The 15,636-nt window shown below is 39.6% G+C and overlaps 1 protein-coding gene across 6 annotated transcripts in view; it reads left to right on the top strand.

Moving 5' to 3' along the window:
* LOC131430485 (ras-specific guanine nucleotide-releasing factor 2-like) overlaps positions 1–15,636 on the top strand; it is a 499,968-nt gene that overhangs the window by 113,268 nt on the left and 371,064 nt on the right. For all 6 annotated transcript variants that reach the window (XM_058595510.1, XM_058595512.1, XM_058595511.1 and 3 more), the window contains one exon: positions 5,493–5,807. In XM_058595510.1, the coding sequence (XP_058451493.1) occupies positions 5,493–5,807 (315 nt within the window). The remainder of the gene's footprint in view (positions 1–5,492; positions 5,808–15,636) is intronic.

Here is a 15,636-nt window from a genome sequence, read left to right as displayed (position 1 = left end):
TATCGTTAAACCGGAAGTCACCATATTGGATTTCGTCCATGGAATAGCAATGAGTCGCGAATCGTTTTCATTCTATGCAAAAATCTCGTTTTACGAAGTAGATTCGTAGAAAACGTTCACGTTAAAAGAGTTTCGTAAAAATAGGTAACGTAAAAAAGGCGGCTGGTATACAAAAGTCATTTTAATAATAATAATAATGATAGTAACAATGATGATAATAATAATAATAATAATAATATTAATAAAAATAATAATAATAATAATAATAATACATATTAATCTGTACATATGTGAATGTATAAATAAAATACTGATTAACCTGTATATATGGCAACCCTGTTTCGCATGGCATATTTTCACACGACCCCATACTAGTATAAAGATGTGTTCAACATCATCACTTCCACTTTCTCATTGCCGTTCGTAATTGAATGTGTAAGTGACGGTGCAAATTATTTAAACTTCTCGTGTGTGTCTTATTTCGGCAACAGTTGCTCGGAAAATGGTAGGAAAGCAACAAAATTCAACTAGTTCTTTAAGAATATCTTTAGCACTAAAAAGTGCTTTTGAATGGGCCTTGCTGGACTTTTTGGCTGCCTTTCTACCGGTTTTCGGTGCCATTCTCACATCACATTTCAATTTATACCTGCTCCTGCCAGCGGTGTATGGACAACTCCTTTGTTAGAATTCCTTTCCTGTACGCAGAACGGGAAACAGTAAGACGACAGGTCCTCGATGTTGCTCTCGTGTGTCTTGTTTCGGGAACAGATGCTCAGCAAATGGTAGGAAAAATGAACCACTCAACTTTTATATGGATGCTCTTGTATGCAGATATCTCGCGTTCTGATTGGCTGGTGCTGTCATGGGTTAAATCAAACAGGTTTTTCAATTCGATTCTATTGGTAGTTAGATTATATAAATCCTTTCGCAGATCACTGAGCTATGCGCTTTCAAAATATGAGAAAGCAAACGCGTTTTTGGAATTATCTTCTTTGACACTCGTTTGTACCAAACATTTAAGAAAAGTTTAATTTTGAACTATTTGAGATTATGTCACACAACTGAAAATTTTATCATAAAATTGTGATCATATTTCCGATGGCATGTCGCAAGAATTATGTTGATTCATTAGATACAACAGGAGATATTCACGATCAAAAACTTATCACTCTCTCAGAGGGTAAATTTTGAAAAGGCGCCCTATAGTAAAGTAAGTCGTATTCACGACAAAAATGCAAATAGTTGAAGTTTTGTGTTTAAAAAAAATCAATTGTATAACTTTTTAACGGTCTTCATGGTTTGCGACCAATGAACACCATATCATTTTTTTCTGAAAGATGAAACATTTTTATATAGCATATCCAAAAATTGGCGATGCATGTATATTTGTTTGTATTTCGTTATAATAAAACATTACAAAACATTGTCAAATTTTCGAGTCAATCGAAGCAGAAGCATTTGTGATATCAATATCTATTTTACACTCACCAACTTTCCCAAGCAATCAAAATTATTAACTTTCCCACGAAAACCATAATCCTACAGTCACCTGACAAAACTCTCAAGAAATCCGTTCCAAGGTAAAACCATAAAATCCTAGCACATAAATTAACTTTCTTACCATCAAAACTAACCACATGTATAAATGAAAATCATACACGTTCTCGTGCACAGTAACCCAGATCCCAGACATCACGAAAAACGTTTCGACCATATACAATATCAATTCAGCAAAACCACGACTCGAACCAGGATGTATATATAATAATATATATAATAATAATACTTGTAACACATGGATCAATAAGTCCCGAGACTAACAATGGAAACAACATTTTTTTTGCAAATTATTTCTTATTTATCAACATAATCACCTTTTAGGGTGATACAATGGTTCCAACGTTTTTCCAATTTTTCAATACCATGTTCATAAAAAATTTATCTTTCGCTTCAAAATAAGTTTCAGTTTCAGCGATGACCTCCTCATTTGAGCCAAATCTTTTTCCATGGAGCATTTTTTCAAGATCAGCAAAGAGCCAGTAGTCACTGGGGGCTAAATCTGGCGAGTATGGGTGGTGGGGAAGCAGATCAAAGCCCAATTCGTTCAATTTCGCCATTGTTTTCATCGTCTTGTGGCAGGGTGCATTTTGTTCCATCGAAAGCAATCGCGGCACCCACTTGGAAAAAACCTTTTTCATGCTCAATTTTTCATGAAGGATAGTAAATACACTTCCATATAATATCTGTGTCATCTCAGCAATCTCACGAAGCTTCACTTTACGATCTTTTATTATAATTTTTGTCACTTCACTCACATTTTCCGGTGTAACGGCTTTCACAGGTCTACCCGAGCGTTCCGCGTCATTTGTGTCGGTACGACCACGTTTAAACTCGGCGAACCATCGACAAATCGTTGCTTTTGATGGACAAGAGTCCGGATAACATATTTCAGTCCATTGTTTCGCTTGCACGGTGTTTTTACCTATTAAAAAACAATGTTTTATCAAAAGACGAAACTCGGTTTTTTCCATTTTTTAAACAAACTACAAAACGACTTTACTCCAACCTCGATAACTCAGCTGTTTCTGGTCGGATAGACTTAAAATTTTGACCCGTTTCAAGCAAAGGCTAGTACTCTAGAAAGACGTGATTTCTGGTTTACTACGAGCGCCATCTCTGCTTTAGTCTCGGGACTTATTGATCCATGTGTTAAGCAAACAAACACTTCAGTCCATAAAGCACTTTACGAATACTTCACACTTGACCCAGTTAAAGCAATTAAACCCTTCAACACACTCTAATTGAGAACCCTTACGATATTTATCGAGTCACTCACATCCGCACTATCCTCTTACATTCCTACTCACGCACCGCGTAGAAATGCAACGCCACTGGCTCTCCCGCTCTATCCACCACTACTATCACATACTCTTCTTCCATCACGAAAGCTTCGCATATAAAGCAACGCGATTGGTTTAAACTAATTACATAGACCTCGAAAGCTCCGTACTAGAACCAGTGTAGTAAAATTTCATTCAATTCAATTGAAACCGAGTGTGACACACACTGACGATCTCTCTACTGCAGTAAACTTCACACGTTGTTCAACGTTCGCTGACGTATCGAACCGGCAGCATTCAGTTCTTCAATCGATTCTCTTCAAATCAGAGCTCAGTTTAACCACAATTAGTTGATCGCTTGAAGTAACAAAATATCGCTTTCAATAGTGTGAGAGCGCCCTTCAAATGAGGTTTATGTAAACATTCGAATTGCTTCAAGATAACAGGTGAAAGACAAGCTAGATAGCCGAAATATCAATTACAGAACACACATAAATTAATAGTTTCCTCCTACAGTTTTCATTTTTAATACTTTACTCCATTTAAAATTCTATTCATTCGAACTTGCTCACTACCAAGAGCGAAGACAATGGAGCAGCTAGACTATTTGGCACTTGAAACTGAGCAAGCAAAACTTCAGATGACTAGGTACGATTATTCAACTGACGATGAATTCTGGGAGCTTCACTTGAAAATGGTAGCAAAAGTCATATGAATTTGTATCGATATGCCGACGGTCAGGGCCCATAAATTTCATTTTCATCTGATATTATTCGGTTGAAAGTGAAATTTTACCATACTGACTAGGACACACCCTTAGAATTACTCTGAGAAATTTAGGTTTAAGCTAATCAGGGATACTCAGAACTAGTTAGATACAGGGTCCGGCACTCGAAGTGTAACCAATTAAAAAGGCCATAAATTCAGTTTGGAAAATTACTTTTACTTAATTCAAAGTACAAAATGTCTAAAAATAATACAAAATTCAGAATCAATTCATTTTTGCTCGATATTACCACCTTTTGCCTTGACTTGATGACTTGAGAGAGCGAAGGAGTTGCTTCGTTTGGCCGAATGTGACTTGCAGGTATTTTGGCCCACTCGCGGACAATAACTTTTTTCAGCGCCTCGAGACTGGTGTATCTTTTAGTTCGGACTTTGCTCTCCAAAATGGCCCAAAGAGAATAATCCATTGGATTCGCATCTGGTGAATTCGAGAGCCATTGTGTGGACGTGATGAAGTTCGGAACGTTGTTTTTCAGTAATTCTTGGTTCACTCGAGCTTTGTGAGACGGTGCCGAGTCCTGTTGAAACGTCCATGGTCTGCCACCGAGATGTTTGTCTGCCCACGCCTTCAAAGCAACCTCCAGAATATTTTCCCGATAATATGTCGCATTTACCTTGACGCCAGGCTCGATGAAAACGATTGGAGAGCGCCCATTTGCGGTTACAGCGGCCCAAACCATTATCTGTTGCGGGTGCCGCCTCCTGGTGGCCAATCGATGACTCAAATTCTCGTATGAACGGTCGGTCAAGTAAACCCTATCGTTTTGAGAGTTTACGAATTGCTCAATTGGAAAAATTTTCTCGTCAGAAAATACAATGTTCGGAAATTGACCGCTTTCGGCAAAACGAAGCTACTCCTTCGCTCTCTCAAGTCATCAAGTCAAGGCAAAAGGTGGTCATATCGAGCAAAAGTGAATTGATTCTGAATTTTGTATTATTTTTACACATTTTGTACTTTGAATTGAGTAAAAGTAATTTTCCAAACTGAATTTATGACCTTTTTAATTGGTTACACTTCGAGTGCCGGACCCTGTATATAAGGCAATTATATGAACTAAAACTTATGATGACTTCAAAAAGAGTCTTTCATTGTTTAAACATATTTTACAAAACATTTTTGAAACGTTTACTACAAAAAGTACATTGAAAAAATAAATGATTTTCCCTAAAGTTTTGGTTCCTACCCGCCCCTTAAAAATCAAAATTAGTTCACTCAGACAAAATCAAGCGTATCTACCACCTACCGTTGACCTTTCGGATATCTTGTTAGCTACATGCTCTCCACACAAAGGGCGAATAATATGGCCATCATCAGTACTCAAGCACGTATTTACCATTCCGTACTGAATTGTAATTATTGTATGGTTTAGTGTTCCGGAAAGGTGCATAACAAACTCTCTTTTAATATTTGTGGGATCATTCTAACAAATAAAACTGCGGTGGCAACCCTATTCTCGATAAAGCTACTCAAGGATTTCAATTAATGATTTAGTGCTACTTTGGTTTGTGTGCTAAGTTTTGTTCGCCAGGGGTGTAGAAAACAAGGGACAATAGTCCTAGTAGATTGAGCTTGAATATGTTATAAAGATTCATAGTACCTGTATCAAAACTTCTGAATGTAAACAAGAAAATTAAATAACTTGTAGAAATCCGTTCGACGGAAACGTTGTTCAACGTTGTGATTCAGGCTGGCCATATTGCACCACTTGAATCCACTGTTCGTGGAAATCTTTCATCTTCCGTTTCGCTCATCAGCTTTTTTGAATTCACGAATAACTTGATTGCAGATAAATATTTTTCGCTTGATGATGCTCACGGTAAAATATTGTTTCACCTTTCCCCCCACTCTTTTATTTTCTTCTTCAGCTCTGTGTGCTGCGCAAGGAAACCCGCTCCAGCTATTCGGCCACTCCGGTGGGTCGCGGTAGTTTCAGCGTTCCGGGCGACACCGTCGATGAACACTCGTCGCTTCCGGGCCTGTGTGCGTCAGTGCATGATTCGATCGAGCTGCGGAAGATAAAGAAAGTGCAGAGTTTTTTCCGTGGCTGGTTGTGCCGCCGGCGATGGAAGCAAATTGTAGAGGAGTACATTCGGTCACCGCACGCGGAAAGTATGCGGAAACGGAATCATCTGGTTTTCAGCATGGTGGAAGCCGAGGAAGAATACCTGGAACAGCTGGAGGTAAGTTTATTCCCCTACCTCTACCGGGCACTGGCACTGGCTTTCGGCATTGCAGGGGGTGCAAGGGAGGGTGATGTGTGTGCGGGATTGCCGTGGGGGAATTTCGCAATAATATTCGGATGAAAACGTGCAATACGCGCTGTTTTATTCAAGTGATGAATGGCATGCCTACTTGTGGAATGTTTTATTACAAATTCATGCAAATTGAAGCTCAAACACTGATATACCGTAAGTATTTTTTTATGACAGTCGGAAAAATTTTTACTGCCTATGGTACGAGGGCACAGTTTGGATTCTACCAACTCTACCAACAAACGAAATAGCTCATGATTTCAGTAACAGGGTTTATTTTTATATGCTGGAAAAAAACCATGTTTCATTGTGATGAAATCATCAACTATTTTATCGTATATCACGGCATTCAAGCACATTTTTATTTTGAAATTGTACGTCAAACATTAATTCAGGTGACTGAGCACATATGAAATGCAACTATTAATTGGAATGTGCCAGGAAGTCGTTTGAAGTGGAACACTAAGCCAAATTAATTTCGTTTCGATTAGTTATGTTATTTTTTTTATAACTGATTGGAAATATTTATACGCATTGATTCAAATGGCTAAAACAATCATGTATCTTTTATGTAATGTGGTTGAAGTTTTGCCGTGAATACATTTGTATGACATAATTACAAACAACTTAAAATTGAAACTTTCTGAAATGTTTGGTATCAAAGAGGAAAACTCATGACACAAGTTTGCGTTAGATTTTCAGTCATAATTTTTAAAGCTTAGTGATCTGAGGAAGGATTAAGAAAATCTAACTATCGAAAAATTCGAAATATTTCACCTCAAACATGTATTGCAAAAACATTGAAATGTTTCAATATTACACTGATTTGACCTATGTCACTATCAGTCAGTCAGAACGCGTTCTGAGGAAGAGAGCAAAATATCTGATACTGTACAACTGTATCGGTATAAAAGATGAACATTAAACTTTTCCCATTATTTTCGGTGCAACGGTTGTTGAAGCAAAACATAAGGGAGAGCAACATCGAAGACGCTTTTGGAATGAAGCAAGCAGCAGAATTTGGACGAAGAACTGTCGCTGCAGGACATTCAGTGAAATCACACCAAAGACTTGCTAATCCTATTAGAGCGAAGCGAGCAGCAGAATGGTGTAAAGGAATTTCATTAGAAGAACACTTTTTAACAGCTATTTGCATTTCCAGTGTGCAGCAGTGGAAGTCATCAGAGCTGTGTTTGAAAACACCGCTGCTCAGTTGAGCTGTTCGAAATTTGAGTCGGAGTTCATTTTGACTTCCAAATTACTTACCATACCTAACAGCTATAGTCCTGAGGTGTCCTTTTTCGTATCAAGCATACGTCTCCACATAACTCGGTCCATGGTTGCTCGTCGCCAGCCACTCAAGGCACGGATGCTTCTGAGATCACCCTCCACTTGATCGATCCACCTTGCTCGCTGCGCTCCTCTTCTTCTTGTACCAGTCGGATTAGATTCAAGAACCATTTTCACTGGGCTGTCGTCCGACATCCTTATGACATGCCCAGCCCATCGTAGACGTCCGATATTAGCTGCACTCCGCCATAGATGGTCCTCAGCCAGGCGCGTTGGTCCTCTGGCCATAGAAAACAACCAATCTAATGAGCGTTTTGTAGATGGTCAATTTCGTGTGGTGGCGTACTTTTCTCAATCGAAGGGTTTTTCTGAGTCCAAAGTACGCACAATTCCCTACCAAAACACGTATATGAATTTCTCTGCTGGTATCATTTTCGGCGGTCACCAGTGAGCCCAAATACACGAACTCGTCAACCACCTCGATATCGTCACCGTTTATCAATATTCGTGGTGGGAGGCGTAGTGTTTCTTTTCTAGAGCCTCTTCCTCTCATGTATTTTGTTTTCGACGCATTTATGGCCAGTCCGATACGCCTAGCTTCAGCTTTCAGTCCGATGTAGGTTTCCGTCATCTTCTCAAGGTTACGTGTCACAATATCAATATCGTCAGCGAAGCCAAAAAGTTGTACGGACCTTCGAAAGATCGTGCCACTCGTGTCAATCCTCGCTCTACGAATCACACCTTCCAGGGCAATATTGAACAAGATACAAGAAAGTCCATCACCTTGCCGTAGCCCTCTCCGAGATTCGAAGGGACTCGAGAGCGTCTCAGATACTCGGACGTAGCACATCACTCTATCCATCGTTGCTTCGACCAATCACGTCAGTTTTTCCGGGAAACCGTATTCGTGCATTATGTGCCATAGTTGTTCTCGATCGATTGTGTCGTACGCTTTGAAGTCAATGAATAGGTGATGCGTGGGTACGTTGTATTCACGACACTTCTGGAGTACTTGTCTTATCGCGAATATGTGATCCGTAGTGGCGCGGGCTCCAGTAAATCCCGCTTGGTATGGCCCTACGAATTCCTTAGCTATTGGTGATAGACGACGGCAAAGGAGTTGGGAGAGTACCTTGTAGGCGGCGTTCAGCAATGTGATTGCGCGGTTATTGCAATAATCCAGCTTATCGCCCTTTTTGTAGACGGGACATACCACTCCATCAATCCATTCCTGCGGTAGAATCTCCTCCTCCCAAATCTTAGAAATCATCCTGTGCAGCGCTCTAGCCAGTGTCTCTCCTCCATGTTTGAGCAGCTCGCCTGGCCACTGGTCATTATCCGCGGCTTTGTTCTTCCTCAGCTTGCCGATCTCCTCACTTACCTCTGACAGATCATGGGCTGGGAATCTGTTGTCGGCTGAGGGTACACCCAAATTGATTCCTGTACCGTTCTCTGTACCTTGTGCTTCGCCATTCAGATGCTCGTCATAGTACTGTTTCCACCTGTCGATCACCTCACGTTCGTTCGTGAGAAGGGTACCACTGGTATCTCTGCACATTTCGGCCTGTGGCGTAAAGCCTCTACGTGAGCGGTTCACCTTCTCATAGAACTTCCGTGTATCATTTGCGCGGTACAGCTGTTCCATCGCTTCGCGATCTTGGTCTTCCTGGTGGCGCTTTTTCCTCCGGAGAACAGTGTTCTGTCTGTTCCGTGCCTGTCTGTATCGTTCCTCGTTCGCTCTAGTGCGGTGTTGCAGCATCCTCGCCCTTGCTGCATTGTCCTCTTCGACCAACTGCTGACATTCGCCGTCAAACCAGTCATTTCCTCGATTCAATAACCTCGTACCTAGTATGGTAGCAGCAGTGCTACTCACGGCGGACCTTATGTTCCTCCAGCCGTCTTCAAGAGTCGCCGCGCCAAGCTGCTCTTCCGTTGGTAGCACTAGCTCCAGTTGTTGCGCGTATTCCTCTGCAGTACGAATGCTACGTAGCTGCTTGAGATTGAGTCCCGACGTTCCTGTGCGACGAGTACTGTGCACCGTCGATAGTTTTGAGCGCATACAAACCGCGACTAGGTAGTAGTCAGAATCAATGTTGGCACTGCGGTAAGTGTGGACATTGATGACGTCGGAGAAGAATCGCCCGTCGATGAGAACGTGGTCGATTTGATTTTCCGTATGTTGATCAGGTGATCTCCAGGTGATCTCCAGGGTGCTTCGAACTACCATTCCTCGGGAGGCTGCAAAGTTTACGCATCGTTGACCGTTGTCGTTTGTTAATGCGTGCAGGCTCTCTAGCCCGATCACGGGCACGGTACATTGCCTCCCGGCCTACCTGAGCAATCATGTCGCCGATGACGAGTTTTACATCCCGCCGTGGTCAGCTGTCCTAGGTTCGTTCCAGCTACGCGTAAAATGCTTCCTTCTCGTCATCGGGTCTCGTCTCATGTGGGCAGTGCACATTGATGATGCTGTAGTTGAAGAAACGACCCTTGATCTTCAATACGCACATCCTATCACTGATTGGCTGCCACCCAATCACGCGCTGGCGCATCTTGCCCAACACTACATATCCCGTTCCTAGAACGTTGGTTGTCCCACAGCTCTGCTAGAAGGTAGCCGCTCGATGCCCACTTTTCCACACCTTCTGTCCCGTCCAACAAAGTTCCTGCAGTGCTACGACATTGGCATACGACCAAGGTCCCACCGGGGTTGGTTACCCGATCTTTCCTATGATTACTCGTACCCCAGCCGGCACCACGGGGAGGCAGGGATAGGAGTTACTAGACAAGAGGCTATGAACCACATTGGGGCCTGAATTGCACGTTGTCCAGTCGTTTACCAACCAACTTCCAAATGCACCTAATGATTGCGCCTGGAATCGATTGTTTCATCTTATTTGGAATTCCATTGAAAATCACAATGAATTCTGAGTCAAATTGCGGACGTATTTACCTAGTGTACACGCCAAGAGCCATCTCAGTTCTGATTAAAAGCAGATTCCATAGGTCATGGTGATTCAAGGCACTTTTCAGTCTCACAGATCATCATAAGGAATTATTTGAAGTTTCGTCATTTCTTACCAAAAACATCAAATTCTTCAAAATGGAAATTGAAAAAAATTTGCGCTGTACTCGTACATTTAATTACGACGGACAACGCTCACACGCAAAGCGAAAATGAAAGTGTTGATTCAGAACACATCTTTATACTAGTATGGGTGTCATTTCGAATTTTTAGTGGCTGATTTTGTGTTTAATGCCCCATATATTTAATGTTCTCGTATATTATTTTTGACGAAAAATAATACATTTTGTGTAAAAATCAAAAAAATAAAGCACATCGACTTTGAAAAAACAGTACATTAAGCAGGACTCATTTTATCTAACAATTGAGAATAAAATAAAGCAAATAATTATTTTCATAATCTCAGTAGTACTTTTTATTTCCCTTCTCTACGGCATTCTCAGTTGCAATAAAAACTAAAAGTATTGCATGAATTAATCATCAAACACAACTTTTTTAACGTAAATATAGGGTGATTTTTTAAGAGCTTGAGAACTTTTTTAAACAATAAAACGCATAAAATTTGCAAAATCTCATCGGTTCTTTATTTTAAACGTTAGATTGGTACATGACATTTACTTTTTGAAGATAATTTCATTTAAATGTTGACCGCGGCTGCGTCTTAGGTGGTCCATTCGGAAAGTCCAATTTTGGGCAACTTTTTCGAGCATTTCGGCCGGAATAGCCCGAATTTCTTCGGAAATGTTGTCTTCCAAAGCAGGAATAGTTACTGGCTTATTTCTGTAGACTTTAGACTTGACGTAGCCCCACAAAAAATAGTCTAAAGGCGTCAAATCGCATGATCTTGGTGGCCAACTTACCGGTCCATTTCTTGAGATGAATTGTTCTCCGAAGTTTTCCCTCAAAATGGCCATAGAATCGCGAGCTGTGTGGCATGTAGCGCCATCTTGTTGAAACCACATGTCAACCAAGTTCAGTTCTTCCATTTTTGGCAACAAAAAGTTTGTTAGCATCGAACGATAGCGATCGCCATTCACTGTAACGTTGCGTCCAACAGCATCTTTGAAAAAATACGGTCCAATGATTCCACCAGCGTACAAACCACACCAAACAGTGCATTTTTCGGGATGCATGGGCAGTTCTTGAACGGCTTCTGGTTGCTCTTCACTCCAAATGCGGCAATTTTGCTTATTTACGTAGCCATTCAACCAGAAATGAGCCTCATCGCTGAACAAAATTTGTCGATAAAAAAGCGGATTTTCCGAATGGACCACCTAAGACGCAGCCGCGGTCAACATTTAAATGAAATTATCTTCAAAAAGTAAATGTCATGTACCAATCTAACGTTTAAAATAAAGAACCGATGAGATTTTGCAAATTTTATGCGTTTTATTGTTTAAAAAAGTTCTCAAGCTCTTAAAAAATCACCCTGTATTTCAAATAACAACTAATATCAAACAATAGGGGGTCGATTTCTAGACCTCGTCGATCCCCATAGTCAGTTTTCGTTTACGTCGATCCCGGCAAAAAGGATATCGACCCCAAGGGGTCTATATCGATCACTTTGTGGAACCCCTGATCTAGAGCGATACACTTGACCCATCGGTACTCCAATATTTTGATGCCTTTTGAAAAACAAAAAGATTGGTCAAGGCCAGTTAAAATAGGCTTCCGTTTCTGCAATGACCTCTTTAGAGAAATAAATAATAGTCGCTGGGGACCAGGTCTGGAGTATACGAGGGATGGTAGACCAATCCGAACCGCAAGTCATTCAACTCGACCGTTGCATTTATGCATGAATGCGCTGGTGCGTCTTGTTACATAGCATGATGAATACGAGAATTCGTCTGATACGATCAGCTGTTATTCAAACACTAGTGGATAGAATTTTTGGTATTGGGCATCTAGAGGCTTGCTCTCAACAAAAATATACACGGTTGGAAACTATTTCCGTCTTTTCTGTGAGAGGCCCAAGACTTTTCATTCCATGTAGTATTCGTTGTTTTTGGTGGCGACGTTTTTGTTTATTTTTAAATCAAGCAAATTTAGCAAAATTGTCGTGACGCGTTCTGAACTAGAGTGAAAAATGAAAAAAAAACAATGATGAAAAGGAGATCAATCGATTTGTGGATCTCTTTCTTACCTGATCTGACATATTGCTGCAAATCGAAGTACGGTGAGTGACAATTACAGTACATTTCAATGGGAAAATATAGTACAAATTGAAATGCAGTAAATTTGAGGGTACACCCAAACCTCCGTTTACGAACACTTTTTTTATGTTACCCCTTTTTACGTAACTCTTTTTACGAACGAAATCCCAAATAATGTAATCTTTTTTTACGAACCAAATCCCAAATAACTTTACAGATAGTCTGAGTGCAATTGAAGCCATTCACTCAAACATGACTGGCAAGACTGAACCGTTTTTCCTGGGCAAAATAAAACAGTGCCTGAACGACATATTGAACAATAATTATCTAATCACTATAGTCTGGGTCCCGGCTCATTGCTCCATTCCTGGCAATGAAAGAGCCGATATTTTAGCCAAACGTGGTGCTATTGAGGGTGAAATTTATGAGCGACCGATTGCTTTCAACGAATTCTATAGCTCGTCTCGCCAAAGAACACTTGCCAGCTGGCAAGCTTCTTGGGATAGAGATGATCTGGGTCGGTGGATGCACTCAATTATTCCGAAAATATCGACAAAGGCATGGTTCAGGGGACTGGATGTGAGTAGGGATTTCATTCGCGTGATGTCCAGACTCATGTCCAATCACTACACGTTAGATGCACATCTCCTTCGAATTGGGCTCTCCGAGACTAATCATTGTGCTTGCGGAGAAGGTTAACGGGATATTGATCATGTCGTTTGGACATGCGTGGAGTATCGTGATGTCAGATCTCAACTAATAAATTCTTTGCGTACCCAAGGTAGACTATCCAATATCCCAGTTCGAGACATTCTTGCTTGTCGTGACCTTTCATACATGAAACTTATTTATCATTTCATAAAGAAAATTGGAGTTTCAATTTAATAAAGGCCCCTTTTAAGACTTAGTTCTGATCACAGCTGCGTCCATGAGTTCAACCAATAGCTAAATTAGAATAAAAATTATGTAATGATACAAACAAACTCGAAACAGTTTATGAAATTATCAACAAAATGTCTGAAAATAACAGCTTATTCTATAATTTATAGAAGTTAATCGTTTGGTTCAAATAATATTTCCGAGTAGATTTCATAATTAATGACGAGTTACCTAAGATGATATTTAAGCTATAAGAGAATATGTTTTAATAAATTCAAAACGTTGTGACTATGTTAGAATTAAATTAGGATAAGAATATTATGTAAAAGTGATGCTACGGCGAAGAAAAACTTATGTAAACTGCCTTAAGAAATAAACGTATTTATGAAAAAAAAAATCCCAAATAACGTAAACTTTTTTTACGAACCACCTTAGTAAAAAGAGGTTTTTGCATCCAATGAAAACGATTTCCGGCTCCATGAAAATCACTACAATATGGTTATTTTCGAAACGGAATTGATGAGTAGATTACGGAAAACGATGTTAGAAATGGTTCGGAAATCCAAGATGGCAACTTCCGGTTCATCGATATTGCTTAAAAACCTTTACAATGTGGGTATTTTCGGAACGGGATTGATGAGTAGATGACGGAAAACGATGTTTGAGGTGGTTCGGAAATCCAAGATGGCGACTTCCGGTTTATCGATATTGGTTAAAAACCCTTACAATGTGGGTATTTTCGGAACGGGATTGATGAGTAGATGACGGAAAACGATGTTTGAGGTGGTTCGGAAATCCAAGATGGCGACTTCCGGTTTATCGATATTGCTTAAAAACCCTTACAATGTGGGTATTTTCTGAACAGGATTGATGAGTAAATGACGGAAAACGATGTTTGAAATGGTTCGGAAATTCAAAATGGCGACTTTCGGTTCTTTGGTATTGCTTAAAAACATTTTCAATAAGCGTATTTTCTCAATGGGTTGGATGAGTATATACCGGGAAATTATGTTTAAAAGCGCTTCAAAAATCAAAATGGTGAGTTCCGTTGTATCGGTATTCTTTGACGATCATTACGATATGATTATATATCGTTTAAAATAAAGTTATGCTTCTGACAAAGGTGTTTCCTGCTAATCATTATTGTTTGAATATTGTACTACATTTTCGAAATGACCATAACAAGTAGACGTCTGAACAGCTATAATAATTTTATATTGTTATAGTTATATTGTATGCTTTCAATATTTTATTGAACAACTGGAAGTCTCAATCTAATATTTGGAAGCCATCACAAACATTGAAATTTGGTTTCAAATCAATGACCGTGTTCTCCATTTTTTTTTATTTTCAATGTTACACTTATAATTTCAGTTGTATTAGTGTACGCGATAAAGTCGAAAAAAGTACTGTTACTCCCTTCACGACACATTTGTTTTTATTTAAACTTGTCAATGTCATTTGGCCCGTCGGAATATGATTTAAAATTTTGTAAACCATTGAGGAAAAGGGATATTTTTTGGCTCAAGTGGTAAGAGTCAGTTAAACATCCACATGACACTGAATTTCTAACATTTATGAGCAATTCCAGAAATAAATAGCAGATAAACTGGCAAGATCGATCGAGATTTCTCCGAATCGGATGAAACAATGTACATCGCTTCAGTATGGCAATCTCTTCTTCCTGGTAAAGGAACCATTTCGACTCAATATTAATTATTAGAATGACGAAATTTAAAACCGTAACTAACAACTTCAAATATCGTTTTCCGTCAACTACTCATCAATTCCGGATCGAAAATACCCACATTGTAAGAGTTTTTAAGTAATATCGACAAACCGGAAGTCCTCATCTTGAATTTCCGAACTACTTCAAACATCGTTTTCCTTCGTCTGCTCATCAATTCCGGTTCGAAAATACCCACACTGTAAGGATGTTTAAGGAATATCGATTAACCGGAAGTCGCCATTTTGAATTTTGAACCGACCCCAAACATCATTTTCTTGCACCCACTTATCACATCCATTCCGAAAATGGCCATGTGATTGGGGGTTTTCACATTCATTACACAAAACTTTTTTTACGAAGTAAATTCCAAATAACGTAAACTTTTTTTACGAACTACCTCCATTTACGAACCCCCGTTTAGTTCGTAAATGGAGGTTTCGGTGTATAAAACAGCACGCAGATCGGAATTACAGTACAATACTCAAAAATACATACATTAAAAATACTCGATACCAATCCATTTTGAAGAGGGCGTGCTTTCTTGTAATAATATGGTCTACAGCTTTCCGAAGAAATTAATTTTCTATCACACAAAGGTTAAATATAACTTCAACTTCTATTCTACTAAAATACTGACAACGAAGAAGAAGAATTTAGAATAATAAAAGCTAGGATTTCAGC

The sequence above is a fragment of the Malaya genurostris genome, chromosome 2 (genome assembly GCF_030247185.1).
Source record: "Malaya genurostris strain Urasoe2022 chromosome 2, Malgen_1.1, whole genome shotgun sequence".
In the NCBI taxonomy this organism is placed as follows: Eukaryota; Metazoa; Arthropoda; class Insecta; order Diptera; family Culicidae; genus Malaya; species Malaya genurostris.
The sequence above is the reverse complement of the archived record's forward strand: the minus strand, read 5'-3'. Positions and strand labels throughout refer to the sequence as shown.